General features: G+C 40.7%; 1 protein-coding gene across 3 annotated transcripts in view; it reads left to right on the forward strand.

Moving 5' to 3' along the window:
* mkxa (mohawk homeobox a) overlaps positions 1-13466 on the forward strand; it is a 31918-nt gene extending 18452 nt beyond the window's left edge. For all 3 annotated transcript variants that reach the window (XM_010885615.4, XM_010885614.4, XM_010885616.4), the window contains exons 7-8: positions 11642-11675; positions 12022-13466. In XM_010885615.4, coding sequence (XP_010883917.1) covers positions 11642-11675; positions 12022-12214 — 227 coding nt within the window. In that variant the 3' untranslated portion in view covers positions 12215-13466. The remainder of the gene's footprint in view (positions 1-11641; positions 11676-12021) is intronic.
* Positions 13467-15305: the final 1839 nt, after the last annotated feature.

Raw genomic sequence — 15305 nt, forward strand, 5'->3', positions numbered from 1 at the left:
CTGTGGAATAATTCAACCATGAGCCCTGCTCCGACCACGTCAGAAAGGATATTGTTTCTGTGTTATTACGTCCCCGGCGAACCATTAACCTCTGTGGTCATTGGGTCATTGTCTGAAATACGCTCATCCAGGTATATCAGACAAGGCTCAGATAGAAACTCGTGTCCAAATCTAGTCCCATCCTCTGACCCCAACCATCCGCGGCCGTTCGACAACGTGCATGTTGTCATGCTCATCTCTACTGAGGTTCAGGTTCTTGCACTTAGTCATTGAGGTTTCTCTCGCTCACACGCACACAAACACACTAGCAATGGTCATGTGTGCAAAAGGTCATAAGAAAACAGTTCTGAGGAATTGAGCAAGATTCTATTTTAAAATTTAAAACTATTTTTTAAAGGAACTATTGCCTAATGAGAAACAGAGTCAGTGGAATCCCGACGTTTTGTTGGAAGTGTGGGTATTCAAATGAATGTCAAACATTATTTAATTATTTCAGTGATAAATGCCAACATTTAAAACCTCATATGACCTTTTATATTTTACTATAATAACTGAGTAATAATGTTTGAAAATAACAGATTTACATATACTGTACAATGCCTTGCAAAATTATTCAGACACATGACAAATGCAAAAAAAAAATTAAGAGTTACAAATGATATATTTTCATTTTGTTTTGTTTGATATTTTATTTTAAAACACTGACATCAGAAATCAAGTATTGTATGGTGATATTTGTATTATGTTGGGAAATATCTGCTTCAATGCCTACATTTCAAAATAGTGACAAGTTCTCAATAGGATTGAGATCAGAACTATGACTGGAAAATTGTAGGACCATAAGCTTTTTGGTGTTGAGGCACTTCAGTGTTGCTTTGGTCATGTGTTTGTGATCACTGTCTTGCTGAAAGCTGAATTGCATTTCAAGCTTCAGTTTTTTTGGACCCTGACTTTTGCTTCCTCCATTCTGTTTTTTTACAAGCTTCACAGTCCATGCTGATAAAAAGCATCCCCACAGCATAATGCTACCACCACCATACTTCGTTGTAGGCATGGTGCGTTTTGAGGAACAGAAAGTTTTGGCCAATTATGCTCTCTTTGTCCCAACTGACCACAAAAACATTTCCCACATTGCATTCTCATGTTTTGAGTTGGTACTTTTTGAGTAACAGTACCATCTTTCTTTCCACCCTTCAATACAAGCCTGTTTAATACAGAGCAGTTAATATGGTTGACAGGTCCACCATTACCCCCAGTCCCGGTCACTGAGCTCTGTAACTCAGTCAAGTGATTGTTGGCCTCCGTTCCTTCTCTCACAAGTCTCCTTGTCTGAGCGCCAAATTTTGAAAACCAGCAATTATTTTTCATTTGTGTAAACTGGGAGCTTCCACAGCACAGGGTTTTAATACTTACGCAAGCAAAATCTTTCACATTTGTATTTTCTCACAAATATTTTCCAACATGTCACCTTACAATAATGTATTTTGAGTGTCAGCGTTTTGAAAGGAAATATCAAACAGAAATGAAATTTCATGTAACATTTGTAATTCAGCAAAATTAGAGATTTGGTCAGGGGTCAGAATGCTTTTACAAGGCACTGTACATATGGGCATCATTTAACAAATTAGCATGAAATTACTCTCTATCCAGTCAGCTCTTTTTACTGGAGTGCTCCAAATAGAATCTGCCGACTTAACATCTCCGGTCAACTTTCACTGTGGCTTCTCTCCAAAGACATGCATTATTCATAATTGATGTCATCAGGACCAGTGATGTCATCAGGACCAGTGGTTCTTGCCAGCTGAGATGTATTTTGCGTTGCAGCTCACCATACAGTTAGAGTGTGGAAAGAATATGTATTGTACATAGACCAAAGAATAAGCAAAACAGTTATTAATCTTCAAAACAGACAGGTTTGTGTATAAGCTGTTTAAGAAATAATAGTATGCATGTATAACTACACTATCTTTTACACAATATTCTTATTTATTTTTGGTCATTTTATTTTACACTGAAGTGATGTTCCCGAAAAAGTACAATCTTCATAAAAAAGAACAACAATTTATATATAATATACACTCACATAAAGGATTATTAGGAACACCTGTTCAATTTCTCATTAATGCAATTATCTAATCAACCAATCACATGGCAGTTGCTTCAATGCATTTAGGGGTGTGGTCCTGGTCAAGACAATCTCCTGAACTCCAAACTGAATGTCAGAATGGGAAAGAAAGGTGATTTAAGCAATTTTGAGCGTGGCATGGTTGTTGGTGCCAAACGGGCCGATCTGAGTATTTCACAATCTGCTTAGTTACTGGGATTTTCACGCACAACCATTTCTAGGGTTTACAAAGAATGGTGTGAAAAGGGAAAAACATCCAGTATGCGGCAGTCCTGTGGGCGAAAATGCCTTGTTGAGGAGAATGGGCCGACTGATTCAAGCTGATAGAAGAGCAACTTTGACTGAAATAACCACTTGTTACAACCAAGGTATGCAGCAAAGCATTTGTGAAGCCACAACACGCACAACCTTGAGGCGGATGGGCTACAACAGCAGAAGACCCCACCGGGTACCACTCATCTCCACTACAAATATAAAAAAGAGGCTACAAATTGCACGAGCTCACCAAAATTGGACAGTTGAAGACTGGAAGAATATTGCCTGGTCTGATGAGTCTCGATTTCTGTTGAGACATTCAGATGGTAGAGTCAGAATTTGGCGTAAACAGAATGAGAACATGGATCCATCATGCCTTGTTACCACTGTGCAGGCTGGTGGTGGTGGTGTAATGGTGTGGGGGATGTTTTCTTGGCACACCTTAGGCCCCTTAGTGCCAATTGGGCATCGTTTAAATGCCATGGCCTACCTGAGCATTGTTTCTGACCATGTCCATCCCTTTATGACCACCATGTACCCATCCTCTGATGGCTACTTCCAGCAGGATAATGCACCATGTCACAAAGCTCGAATAATTTCAAATTGGTTTCTTGAACATGACAATGAGTTCACTGTACTGAAATTGCCCCCACAGTCACCAGATCTCAACCCAATAGAGCATTTTTGGGATGTGGTGGAACGGGAGCTTCGTACCCTGGATGTGCATCCCACAAATCTCCATCAACTGCAAGATGCTATCCTATCAATATGGGCCAACATTTCTAAAGAATGCTTTCAGCACCTTGTTGAATCAATGCCACGTAGAATTAAGGCAGTTCTGAAGGCGAAAGGGGGTCAAACACAGCATTAGTATGGTGTTCCTAATAATCCTTTAGGTGAGTGTACATGTAAATAAATGAAAACATCCCAGGGCACTGCTTCTAAAAGCCTAATGAACAAGAGCTGCATTTCCAGGTGGGTGTGGCTTAAGCCTTGCTAGTGTCACACATACTAAATGAGAGCCTGCGTTAACATGGTATTTACTTTATCGAAGAAAGGCGCGCCTCCCCTCTCGCCCTCTTATTTGGCTAACAATGTGACTCTGATTAGCTAGTGTTTACCCCCACTCGTAAACACACACTCACTGACACACAACCATGTTTAAACACACCAAACACTGATTATCTCTTAATCTCCAAAGACGAAATGTTATTCCCTTTTTTGAATTGTTGTTATCATTTCCCTGATCACGGACTGATCCACTGTGGTCCGAGAATGTCTTGGTCCATGTCATCTGCCTCGCTGACGCCATGGAAAATGGAGTAGGAATTTGAAAAATGACAGTCGTTTGAAAATAGTTACAAGTTGTTTTGATCTAGTATTTCATGTATCACATTTTTATTTACTATTATATGTGAACCCAGCTGAGCTAGTCTGAATGTTAATACTTAGTACATGTTATTTCAGGCACCTAGCAAAAGTAAAATCTGGGCTTCTAACCAGAAAGAGGACAATAATGTCAAATGTCTAAACTTGCAGGAATAGTTTACAATGACTGCTGTCCTGAATCAATATGTTTCCCAAATGGCACCATGTTCCCTATATACTATACTTAGCGCACTAGTTTTTACCCGGGCCCATAGGTCTGTGGTCAGAAGTTGTACACTATATAGTATATAGTGTACAACTTCTGACCACAGACCTATGGGCCCGGGTTAAAACTAGTGCGCTAAGTAGTGCCACTAGGGAGAGCAGACTGTTACAGCAGTATGGCCCGTCTGGTGCCACAAAATGTTACAACCTAGCAGAGGATTATCCAACACAGCAAGGGCCTTGATAGATTAACCTGAAACATATTCCACATCCCAAATGATGCCCTATTCCCTATAGATTACTACAGTATGTAGGGTGTATGTTGCCATTTGGAAGGCCTACTTGGAAAGGTTAAAACAGTCTGGTCTGGTTTGAATGTTGATACCTTGTAATGTCGTCTGCGTGTTTGGATTCCTGTATTGTTGACTGGAATATAAATGTACATGAAAAACAGCATATGATGCCACATTTTCTCTTGGAGAACTTTAGTAATTTTCTTTTACTCACTGCATGGATTGTTTAAACTGCTATTGTCAACATAAAAGTTATAAACCCCTAAGCCAGTCAGTAAGCCAGGGAAGCAGTGAAGGCACATTTTCCATAAGTTCCCTCCTGGCTTAGAGTGCCCCTGAGTCCTGTCAGGCCAACATGTCTGCCAGTAGGGGCCCATTGAGCCCTAGCCTTGGAGTGAATATCTGCCCCAGAGAGAGGCAGGGTGTCTGGGCAGGGAGGGAAGGGGCCAGAGGAGTGCCAAGGCATCCTTAAGTTCATTCACAGACTCCCCTTGACATTATAAAAAAAACAAAAAAAAAACACAGACCATTTAAATACCAGTAGGAAAATAAGAGGAAAATGCCAAGGCCTTCATCGTGTCAGTAGTGACAGTCTAGAACGATCTGTCTGTCTGCCTCTTTTCTGCTTGTTAGAGTACAATGGCTCTAGGTTTCAGTTAGAGGTAGTGGAATATGTACTTTCAACTTTGCAGCAACCACGATTCTTGAACAAAGGATTTGGTAAATAATTATCTGATGGGCTGTGGGTAAGTACTCTTATTTTCTGCACATGCACCCAATTCCAGAGTAACGGAGAGCTGACTTGCAGTAAGCTGTGCTGAAAGCCTGGTTGTGGTCTGAAGGGATTCCTCTCTGTTAGAGATGGCAGCAGTCTGGGTTACTCATCTCTAAGGGTGCTTAACAAATAACACCAACACCACATGAAGTGCACTACTTTTGATCACAGCCCACAGGGTCGTAACGCACTATGTAAAGAATAGTACGTCATTTGGAACAGACGCGAATACTGTAACTCCTGAGTCACATAGCTCACTGATTATCCTTTTCCAGTCAGCGGGGTCACATGATTGGATGATCACAGCACTGGCTAGCTCCCCACGGGTCGCATGACCCCTGGCCTATCACTGGGGTGTCTGTGATTGGGTCCGTCCCATTTGATATGTTTTTCTGCCTTCCCTCGTCTGGCGTTTAGGAGCAGAGTGGGGAATAGGCTGAGCTCACTGAGTGTGTGTCGTGTGTGTGTGTTCATGTGTCTACTAATCTAGTGCAGCCTTTGGTTTGGTGTGGACCAGTGCTGGCGTGGTGTGTTTACTGCGGTGTGTTGCTAACAACAGCTCCAGCTGGTTATAATGATACAGGCCCCACCATCGCTAAGCAGGTGTACTCAATTCTCCTTCATTTGTCAGTTTGTTGCTTGTTTTCGCTCCAATGTTTTGTTTCACCGTTTTTCGTTGTGTTCGCTTATTACCCGCCGTGATGTTAAGTGAGCAAGATTTTCGGAGACTTTCACCGCCTCGCCAGAAACCTTCCAGCTCGCCAATTTAAAAAACATATGAAACCCCACTGTCAAGACAGCAAAACGGCCTCAACGAAGACTGCATGACTTTCAGTTCAGTAGCTAAGACGAAAAAACCCCAATAGAACAGAAAAATAATAAAAAGTTCCTGCTATGATTTATTGACTATTTCTAGTATCCTTGGCACCGTCATTGTTTTTAAAAATCCTAGTTTTAGCTGTTTTAGGCAAAGGAGGTTGGAAATTGAGTTTGAGCGTGCATTTCCAGCACAGCTCTACAGTCCATGGTTCATTCCTTCCCGGGGACAGTGGACCTCGCTAGGGCCTGGGTCGGGCAGGGTCCCATGGTATTCTTGGTTGACGAAACCAGCTGCCACACCCTTTTCACTGCTCTGCTCTTGCAGGAGGTGTCAGTCAAACATGTCTTCTACTGTCCAGTAAGAGGTTGGCAGCCCTACCCTGAAACACATAGGACTTGGAACCTACAGTTTCTTTTCACTCTTTCTGCACAGACAGAATTCTGCAGACCAGACCTGAGCCCAAGTACTTTGAAATGATTAAAAAAACTGCTTCAAATGAGTTCATCTATTGTAATAGATCCAATAGTAAACTCCCAAAAGTGCAAACCCAACCAAACAGTCTGTGCTTGCTGTCTCAAAACACCACTACACAGATTACTGAAGCTACAATGTAAAATACCCATACATATTACTGTACAATGTAGGGTTTGTTTAGTTTTGGTTGTCTGCTGTATACTCTGGCTGACATCTTAGTAAATTGAGCTAAATGTCAGCACATAAAACAATAATTATTGTATAATTATATCTGCTGTTATTAAATAGAATTTAATAAATTAATATTTTAAACATTCTTAATTCTGTCTCTAGCTGGTATTGAAGCAAAGGGACTATGTACATTAAATATGCTGAAGTAACCTAAACTATTGGCACCTGAGTCTTCTCCCAACATAAGTAAAGATACACTACCATTCAAAAGTTGGGGTCACTTGGAAATGCCTAATTTGTTTACATTAAAATAACATCACATTGATACAGTGTGGACATTGTTAATGTTGTAAATTACTATTGTAGCTGGAAATGGCTGATATTTAATGGAATATCTACATAGGCGTACAGACGCCTGTTGTCAGAAACCATCAGTCCTGTGTTCCAATGGCACATTGTGTTTACTAATCCATGTTTATCATTTTAAAAGGCTAATTGATAAACCCTTTTGCCAGTATGTTAGCACAGCTGAAAACTGTTGTGCTAATTAAAGAAGCAATAAAACTGGCCATCTTTAGACGAGTTGAATATCCGGAGCATCAGTATCACTTCTGAAAGTCATAATGAAGACAAAATGTAATCTATTCCAAGTGAGAAATTGCTCGAGGAAATTGCTCTCATTCAACGCTGTGTACTACAACCTTTACAAAACAGCACAAACTGGCTCTAACCAGAATAGAAAGAAGAGTGGGAGGCCTTTGTGAAAACAGTGTTTGAGAAACAGATGCCTCACAGGTCCTCAACTAGCAGCTTCATTAAACAGTACCTGAAAAACACCAGTCTCAATGTCAACAGTGAAGTGGCAACTCCGTGATGCTGACCTTCTAGGCAGAGTTGCAAAGAAAAAGACCTCACTCAGACTGGCCAATAAAAAGAAAAGATTAAAGTGGGCAAAAGAACGCAGACACTGGAGAGAGGAAGATTAGAAAAAAGTGTCATGGACAGACAAGTTTGAGGTGTTCAGATCACAAAGAAGAACATTTGTGAGATGCAGACCGAATGAAAAGATTCTGGAGGAGTGCTTGCTGTCAAGCATGGTGGAGGCAATGTGATGGTCTGGGGGTGCTTTTGGGATGGTGAAGTGAGAGATTTATACTCGGAAAAAATGATCTTGAAGGCTATCTTTCCATTTTGCAACACCATGCCATACCCTGTGGACAGCCCTTGATTGGAGCCAATTTCCTCTTACAACAGGACAATGACCCAAAGCACATCTCCAAACTACAGTATGCAAGACATATTTAGGGAAGAAACAGTCAGCTGGTATTCTGTCTTTATAGGAGTGGCCAGCACAGTCAATGGAGCTCAACCCTATTGAGCTGTTGTGGGAGCAGCTTGACTATATGGTACTAAAGAAGTGCCCATCTAGCCAATCCAACTTCTGGGAGGTCCTTCAGGAACCATGGGGTAAAATATCTTAAGATTTCCTCAACAAATTGACAGAATCTAGAATCCAAAAGTCTGCAAGGCTGTAATTGCTGCAAATGGATAGCAGGGAGAAGAGGAACAAGAAAAAGCACAGTAATAATTTGAAGGCTTTTAAATGGCCTGTGAAGTCGAGGTATAACAGAGTTTTTTTTCACATAAGCAACAGAAGAAACAAATTGCCTATGTTTTGGTTGAAGTGCCTGAGAACACCCTGTCTGAGACACCTGAAATATGTGTTACTGTAACACTCTCCAGGTGGAGGAAAGAGTCAGAAAAGGAAGACAGAAAACCACTGAGATTGATTGAGATGAGGAAAGAGTGTGAGAGACTCAGGACATGAAGCGAGAAATAATAACCAAAAGAAAGAATGAAAGAAGAGAGAGTGAATGACATTTGGCCAGATGAGTATCTGAGGATTTTTCTGGAATGTGCCATCGACTTGAAACCTGAAATCCCAAGCTGTGGTTTGTTCTTTTTGTAATCATCTAGGCCTCCTCATCACATCTTCTCTCCATCTCTATCTCTTCATCTCTCTCTCTCTCTCTCTCTCTCTCTCACATGATATCTTATTATCTTTCTCTCCCTCTATTTCTCCAAGAATCCAAAACAAGGTTAGGTGAGTTTATCCCCCAGAAGAACATCTCTCTCTGTGGAGTTCAAGTATTAGTGAGAGAAATGGGAAACAAGAGGAAACATCATAATCAGCATTGTATTAGCCTAGGGCTGTCCAGGCCAGGCGTAGTACTGACAGTATAGGTCATGGCACATGTTAATGTTTTCTGGAAAACCAGAGGCCAAGGAGAAGTGAAAGGCATTTGGAATGATTAGGTGTATCACCATGTTGCCCCACAGGAGTCTAGATTCCCGGTCTAGTCTCAGGATTTATGTCTTTGGAAAACGGGTAAAGGAAAATGCGGTGTCCCTGCAGAGGTGAACCACGTCTGTCCTTTCTCCGGTGTCAGAGGGATTCTGGGACACTTACAAGACAAAGCAAGGACCTGGTTTTCCAGCTCCACAGCTGTCTGAGAGAAAAGACTGTCACTAACAAACTCTGTCCTCAATTGACCCTCTGCTTGTAAGAAGTATCTCTGAGGATTCAAAGGAGTAAACAAGGTGTTTGCTATTAGCTTGTACAACGTATTTAATTGTGCAAATGGTAAGTCCTCCTACAGTCCCTTATACACAGCTGGAATGTGGCCTGTGAAGAGGGCTGGTTAGCCAAAGATGGGTAAGATCCCACTTTTGAAACCGGGACAGGCACAGCTGTGCATCATGCACATACATAGGTATGCACACAGGTACATTGTGATGAATAAAGAAGACAATGAACATAATGAAATATGGTGGTAGGAACATCATCGCAGACAGGCTCCATATTAGGTCTCTCCTCACATCCTCTGTAAAGGCTACTCGTCGGCCCTAAAGCCGCGTGTTCCGTTAACTCAAAGGGTGTGGCTGGAGGCTTTAGCAGGAAATCCAGACGCTCTGGTCTCTTTTAACGGCTCGGACGGCGCCAAGCCAGTCTCATCGTCATCACCGTCATAACTGGGAGGAACTCACTGTTAGGGCCAGCTCTGGACACAAACACTGCCCCTCACACCACCAGCACCTCGAGCCTAACGTAGGAGGCGTAACAGAAATGCCTGAGCGGAGTCCTCACATTTGGGCTAGGACGAACATATTGTATCCCCTGAAAACTGGATGTTTCCGATGCTGCTAACAGTGTCCTATCTCAGATGACAACTCTCTGTAGCTTGACTGGTGAAAGTACAGGACACCCACTCCAGCTGGGCCACTGTTACTAAACACAAATATTCTTAAAGTGAGCTTTTATTCAGGGCCACTTACGATTCGTGCATTCATTATAGTAAGAAGTACAAACACACACACACACCACTGCTACAGCCCTTCTATCGGAAGTTGTTGCCAGTCATCTCACAGCAACAATACACAGCAGCAGACAGGCCTGGTTGTAAACAGACAGGTTGAACTGTTAGCTTTCAGTTTTTACTGATATTCCTGGCTCATATTTTCCACATTAGAGATCAATGGCTCCTATTTGTGTGTGTGTGTGTGTGTGTGTGTTAGTTAGTGTCTGAACAGCATGTGCACTGCAGATATGTCATAGGTGAATAATTTGTCTCTATTCCTACCCATTTTTTTAATCTAAAAACATAGTCTAAAGCACTGTATTATGGCTGACCCGATTTACCGAACTCAATAATTCTATTTACAATAAAATGCTCAATTTCAATTTACTACCTGGACACTTCTATTCATCATGGCATTGAAACCAGAGAACACTGAACAGTCTGCATCTTCTATATACTGTATAAAGGATGCAGTAATGTTTTACAACAACTTGCCTCTACCTGGATAGTTGACTCGCTAACAGTCGTTCTCTACGAATCATATTTCAAACTATTACGAAAATAAGCTGAAATTGAGTTATAATAATGTTGTTCAATTCTTCAGTAAACCCCCTGTCATGGGTAATTGCATGCATATAGCAGTGCCTTAGCATACAAAAATTCTGCGGATAATGTTATTAACAACATCACACATCTGCGCCCAATTTCAACACATCTGCGCCCAGTTTTTATATTTAAATAAATTGTTTGGGGACTAAGCCTATGTCAGCAGTTTTAAGTGGCAAAGGCTATAGCCTGTAATCGTCAGAATAATTGATTATCAAAAATAGTCATTAATGACAAAATTATTAATTAAGAAAAATCAATCACAGCATCACTCAAATAGACTACTTGATGTGCCCGACATTATTTTGCTCGAAATGTACGACTTCCAACTACAAAGAAATGATCAACTTCCAACACACAAATTAAAATGCAACACAAGTCGGTCTCGCACAATGCAAAAACATAAATTTGACACTTACCAGATGATGATAATCTGAAACGTAACCTCTTGTTGAAATATAGATACAGATATTAACAAATTAAACAACATCATTGTTGAAAGCAACAGCTCCAGCATTTCTAAAAGTCAGTCAACTCAAACAGAATGCGCAACGGTGCGCCATTAAGCCAAATGTTAGCTGTCAATTTGTGACATGTTTCCTGGCCCGCTTGAGTGCACTAGGGGGCATAACGTGTCATTTGGCACCCCTAAAACACTCCCACCCATTAATAGGCAAATTGTGATTGGTTGTTTCTGCTGTAATTCCAAAAAGCTGCTCTAATCGAGTTGAACGTCAATGACATGTGGAGGTGCCTTCTGTTAAAATCCAGATGGCCAAAGAAAAATTCTGATTGGATATTCTTTTGTCTGCGATTTTAACTTCTCTTTCTAACTCAAACAGAAGAAATTCAAGAAATCCTTATCGTGCCCAGCTCATCCTACTGAGAAGAAGTACATCAATTTCCAAGTACAAATCGCACAAGGCAGTTACTTTAAGTCAGGCATTTCAATCAGTCTATCAATCAATCAGATGTATTTATAAAGCCCTTTTTACATCAGCAGTTGTCACAAAGTGCTTTTACAAAACACCCGGCTTTAAATCCCAAGGAGCAAACAACAGTAGTGTTGAATTTCAGTGGCTAGTTAATTAAGGCAGTTGCCTTAATTAAGTCTCATTGACCCCCAGATGTATGTGGTTAAATTGACCTCTTCTGATGTTGTGCTTTCAGAAACCATGGACCATGGATCAAGTAAATGTGACAAGTGAGCATAATTTCCAGATTCCTTTTCTGTATGATTATTAATGACTTCTGGAACTCCCTGTACTCCTCCTCTTCACTCTGCATTACATCTCTCTCTTTTCTGTCTGTATTGTTCATCTCTCTCTTAAGTAAAACTAGCTGCGTTCGTTGTTTTACCCCATTCTCTAACTTTGTCACTATTGCCAAAGTCAGCGTTCCATGTATATTTGTTGTCTCTTCTGCTCTCTTTTTGCCTCTCCCTCCTCTTAGTTTAACATTCACCGTTCCATGCTCAGGTGTTAGTTCTCTGTAAAGCGTTGTGCCCACCACCCTAACCCAATGTCCTCCCTGTGTGTTGCGTTCGGCAGTGGGGTTCAGAAGGAGAAAGTGCGGGGCAAAGATGAGACGTACTGGAAAGAGATCAACGCAGCCATGGCCTTGACCAACCTGGCACAGGGAAAGGACAGCAACGCATCAGGGACAACCAGCTGCATCATCCAGAAGTCCTCTCATATATCAGAAGTGAAGACTGTCAAAGTGCCTCTGGCGCAGAAGTACTAGCGCCTATCTCAGAGTTGTCTGTCTCCGACTGATCTTCCCTTCCCACTCTCTATGCAACAGTCCCTCTGAAAAACTCACCCTGGAGTCAGTCAGAAAAAAAAAAAAAAAAAAAAAAACGAGAAACTAGTACCCTCTTTTTTATGTGGGTAAAAATACAACAGAACTGAAGACATCCTATTTTGCGTCTGTCAATGTTTGTTTTTTTACCTGCAGCACATGCATTCGACAAGTGTTGATATGATCATTGTTAACTGCATTATTCTGTTCTGAACGAGACACTTTGTAATGTTAAATTATTTGATAAATCTGAATTACCTTTTTTTTTTTATATGCCGAAATTTGTATTGTACTTTTGCCAAAGTGCCTTTTGGAAGCAAAATAGCAGACCTTGTGAGGTTACTAATGTAGAGTGCTTCTGTGCACATACTGGACTATATAGAAAGAGGCTAGATGAGTGATATATATAGTCCTACAAGCTTCTTCTGAAGGAGCTCTACCCACCCAGATATGTGCCTTAACCGTTCTGCTCACCAGCTGAGGCACAGTTGTTCTTAAAATTCAAATAATAATCTGAATTGCTCTAATTTATCAAGAGACACACACACAAACACACACGCCATTGTTAAGCCACATCTCCCTGATGGCATTGTGCATGTTTTGTCTAAGTCCTAATTATGACTGTAAATGGAACACTGTTATGTCTTAGCCAGGATACAATAGGCCTGCCGACAATAACTGTGAATATATAGATATCACTCAACCAAACATTAATACACATAGCACTCAATGGCTAGAATCACTAGGGTAACAACAGAACTACTATACTGTTAGTCCCTGCCAGCATCAACTCTGCCATAACTTGGCCTTGGGCTTTTATTTTCCAGGGGGGAAGAATCTTTATCAAAACTTTTAGCCTGGAAAGTGAAAACAAATGGAAACTAGAATCAGCAAACATGCACGCTTACTTGTGCCACACATACCCACTCACACAGTCGGTTAGAGGTCGGGTCAGCACAGGGCTGTGTTTGTTTAAACAGCGAGGACCATGAACTAAAGGGATGCTTTTGTTTCTGTTATCAGTGTTGTACTATGTGAATTACAATGTGGCTGCCTTCTCTCACATGTTTCCATTCAGAACAAGGTACTTTAACAGTGAAAAGGGCTAGCTCACCAGTCCCTTTGATCCTGTACTCCTCCCCAGCTGTTCAGAATCACATTCAAATTGCTGTTTACAAGAATCCTAATAGAGGGGGGGGGGGGGGGGGGGCATAGGACAAGAGGGATAAAGGGAGGGAGAGAGAAAGAGAGTGAACGTGAGATAGAGAGAGACAGAGATAAAGTGAAGGGAGAGAGAGAGACATACTTTGTCTCTTCAGTTTTCTTTTCAGTATTATCTGTTTATCAGCCAGCAAAGCAAATGTTCAAGTATTTGTTAATGTGAGTTTGTTTTTATTGGCGGTTGTTCTGTTGTATCAAAGTTTTACTTGGTTTTACTTAACCATACCGCATTAAGTGTTTCTTTTTTGACCGAATGGAAAGATTCCTCCTTAAATACTTATAAAGTATGTACAGTGCGTATGTTATTTACATTGTAGCAACCCAATGCCAAGTACACAACTGAGAAAAATCTAGTTGGACTGTTATAGGAACTGTAGTCAGCCATTTTGTGCCGACTCACTAATTATATGTATATCTTTAAGGTACTGTTTATGTGTCAAAATGTACACTCCTTTATTCTCTGTCCTGTCAGGGTTCTTTGTTTGACATCCCAGACTGTGGTCAAGGGGTGATTGAGAAAAGCTGCACACGGTTACGTTTAGCAACAACTCTTAATCTTGAATGTGCAAACCTTTATAAGCTGCACTTAGCTTTCTGTTCTCCACTAGAAAGAAGCAGAAGAAAAGCCATCACTGACAATTCATGGGATTGAGTTGAGGGGGAAAAAAACAATGTGTTGTTCTGACTTATCTTGGTAAAATACACACGCATGCACACGCACACACAGACACTTATTTCTGTTGGCGGGCCTATAGTGGTGTAATCATTTAGCCAATCCCCAGGCTCTGGACTCTTTTGCGTGAGACTGGGGCCCACATGTGCTTTTCCTACACCTGATCCAGTTAGGAGCGCTGCTTGATAACCCTTCCATCGTTCGGTGAACAACCAATCCTGACGTTAAATCCATACTTTTAATTGAAGCAAAACTCTTACACCTGGGTCCTTCCTCGAGATGAGTGCCTTTTGCATCCCGCTGAATATTTGAATAGAGAATTGTATCCTTTTATATTCACTGAAACGCCCTAATATAGAGAACATGAATAATTTAGGAAACCAGATTTTTTTTTATAGAAATGTATAAAGGCTTGCTAAATTATTGTCCTAACATCAACCCTTTGTAAGTTCAAGGTAGATTTCAACCAACTACCAAAACATGTATTTGTTTTTTTTATTCTGCTACTTATTCTTGTTGCTTTGACAAAGTCATTTCTGAAGATTTATTTATTTAATGTGATTAGTGACTCATTTTAAGGTTAAACCATGTTACATACTGTAAACTTTTCATTATAATGTTTTCAAAAGAAACTGAACATCTAACAGTTATATCATAGTTTAAACACAGGTGAACTGTCTCAAATATTTTCAGTAAATTCTGGAGTTTTATGGTCAGAAAATAAGCATGCCAATCACAGCACTCACTCATAAACAGACAAGCGTTTTTTGTGAGGCTTGCTTTAAATGTTCCACACAACACATTTGACAGAACCCCCCCAACCTGTTTCAAGGGAATTCATGGCTGATTAAACATTAAATTGCCAACACTGTTATGGTGGACTTGTTTTAGTAGGAACACACTATATATCTTTTTTATAACTATTGAGTTGGGAAAACTAGTCCATGAAATGAAGTTTGAATTTAGTTCTTTAAAACAGAATGTACCAATTAGGTGAAATCATTTTTTTTTTTCTGTTACCAATTTCAAATGGCGCCAAATTAGTGGAACGACCCAACTAGAACACAGCCCCTTCTATACAGAACACAGCTGCCAGAAAGATAAAGGCTTCAGACGCACAGAACAGAACACCCATTGTTG

Source organism: Esox lucius, chromosome 21, assembly GCF_011004845.1.
Source record: "Esox lucius isolate fEsoLuc1 chromosome 21, fEsoLuc1.pri, whole genome shotgun sequence".
Taxonomy (NCBI): domain Eukaryota; kingdom Metazoa; phylum Chordata; class Actinopteri; order Esociformes; family Esocidae; genus Esox; species Esox lucius.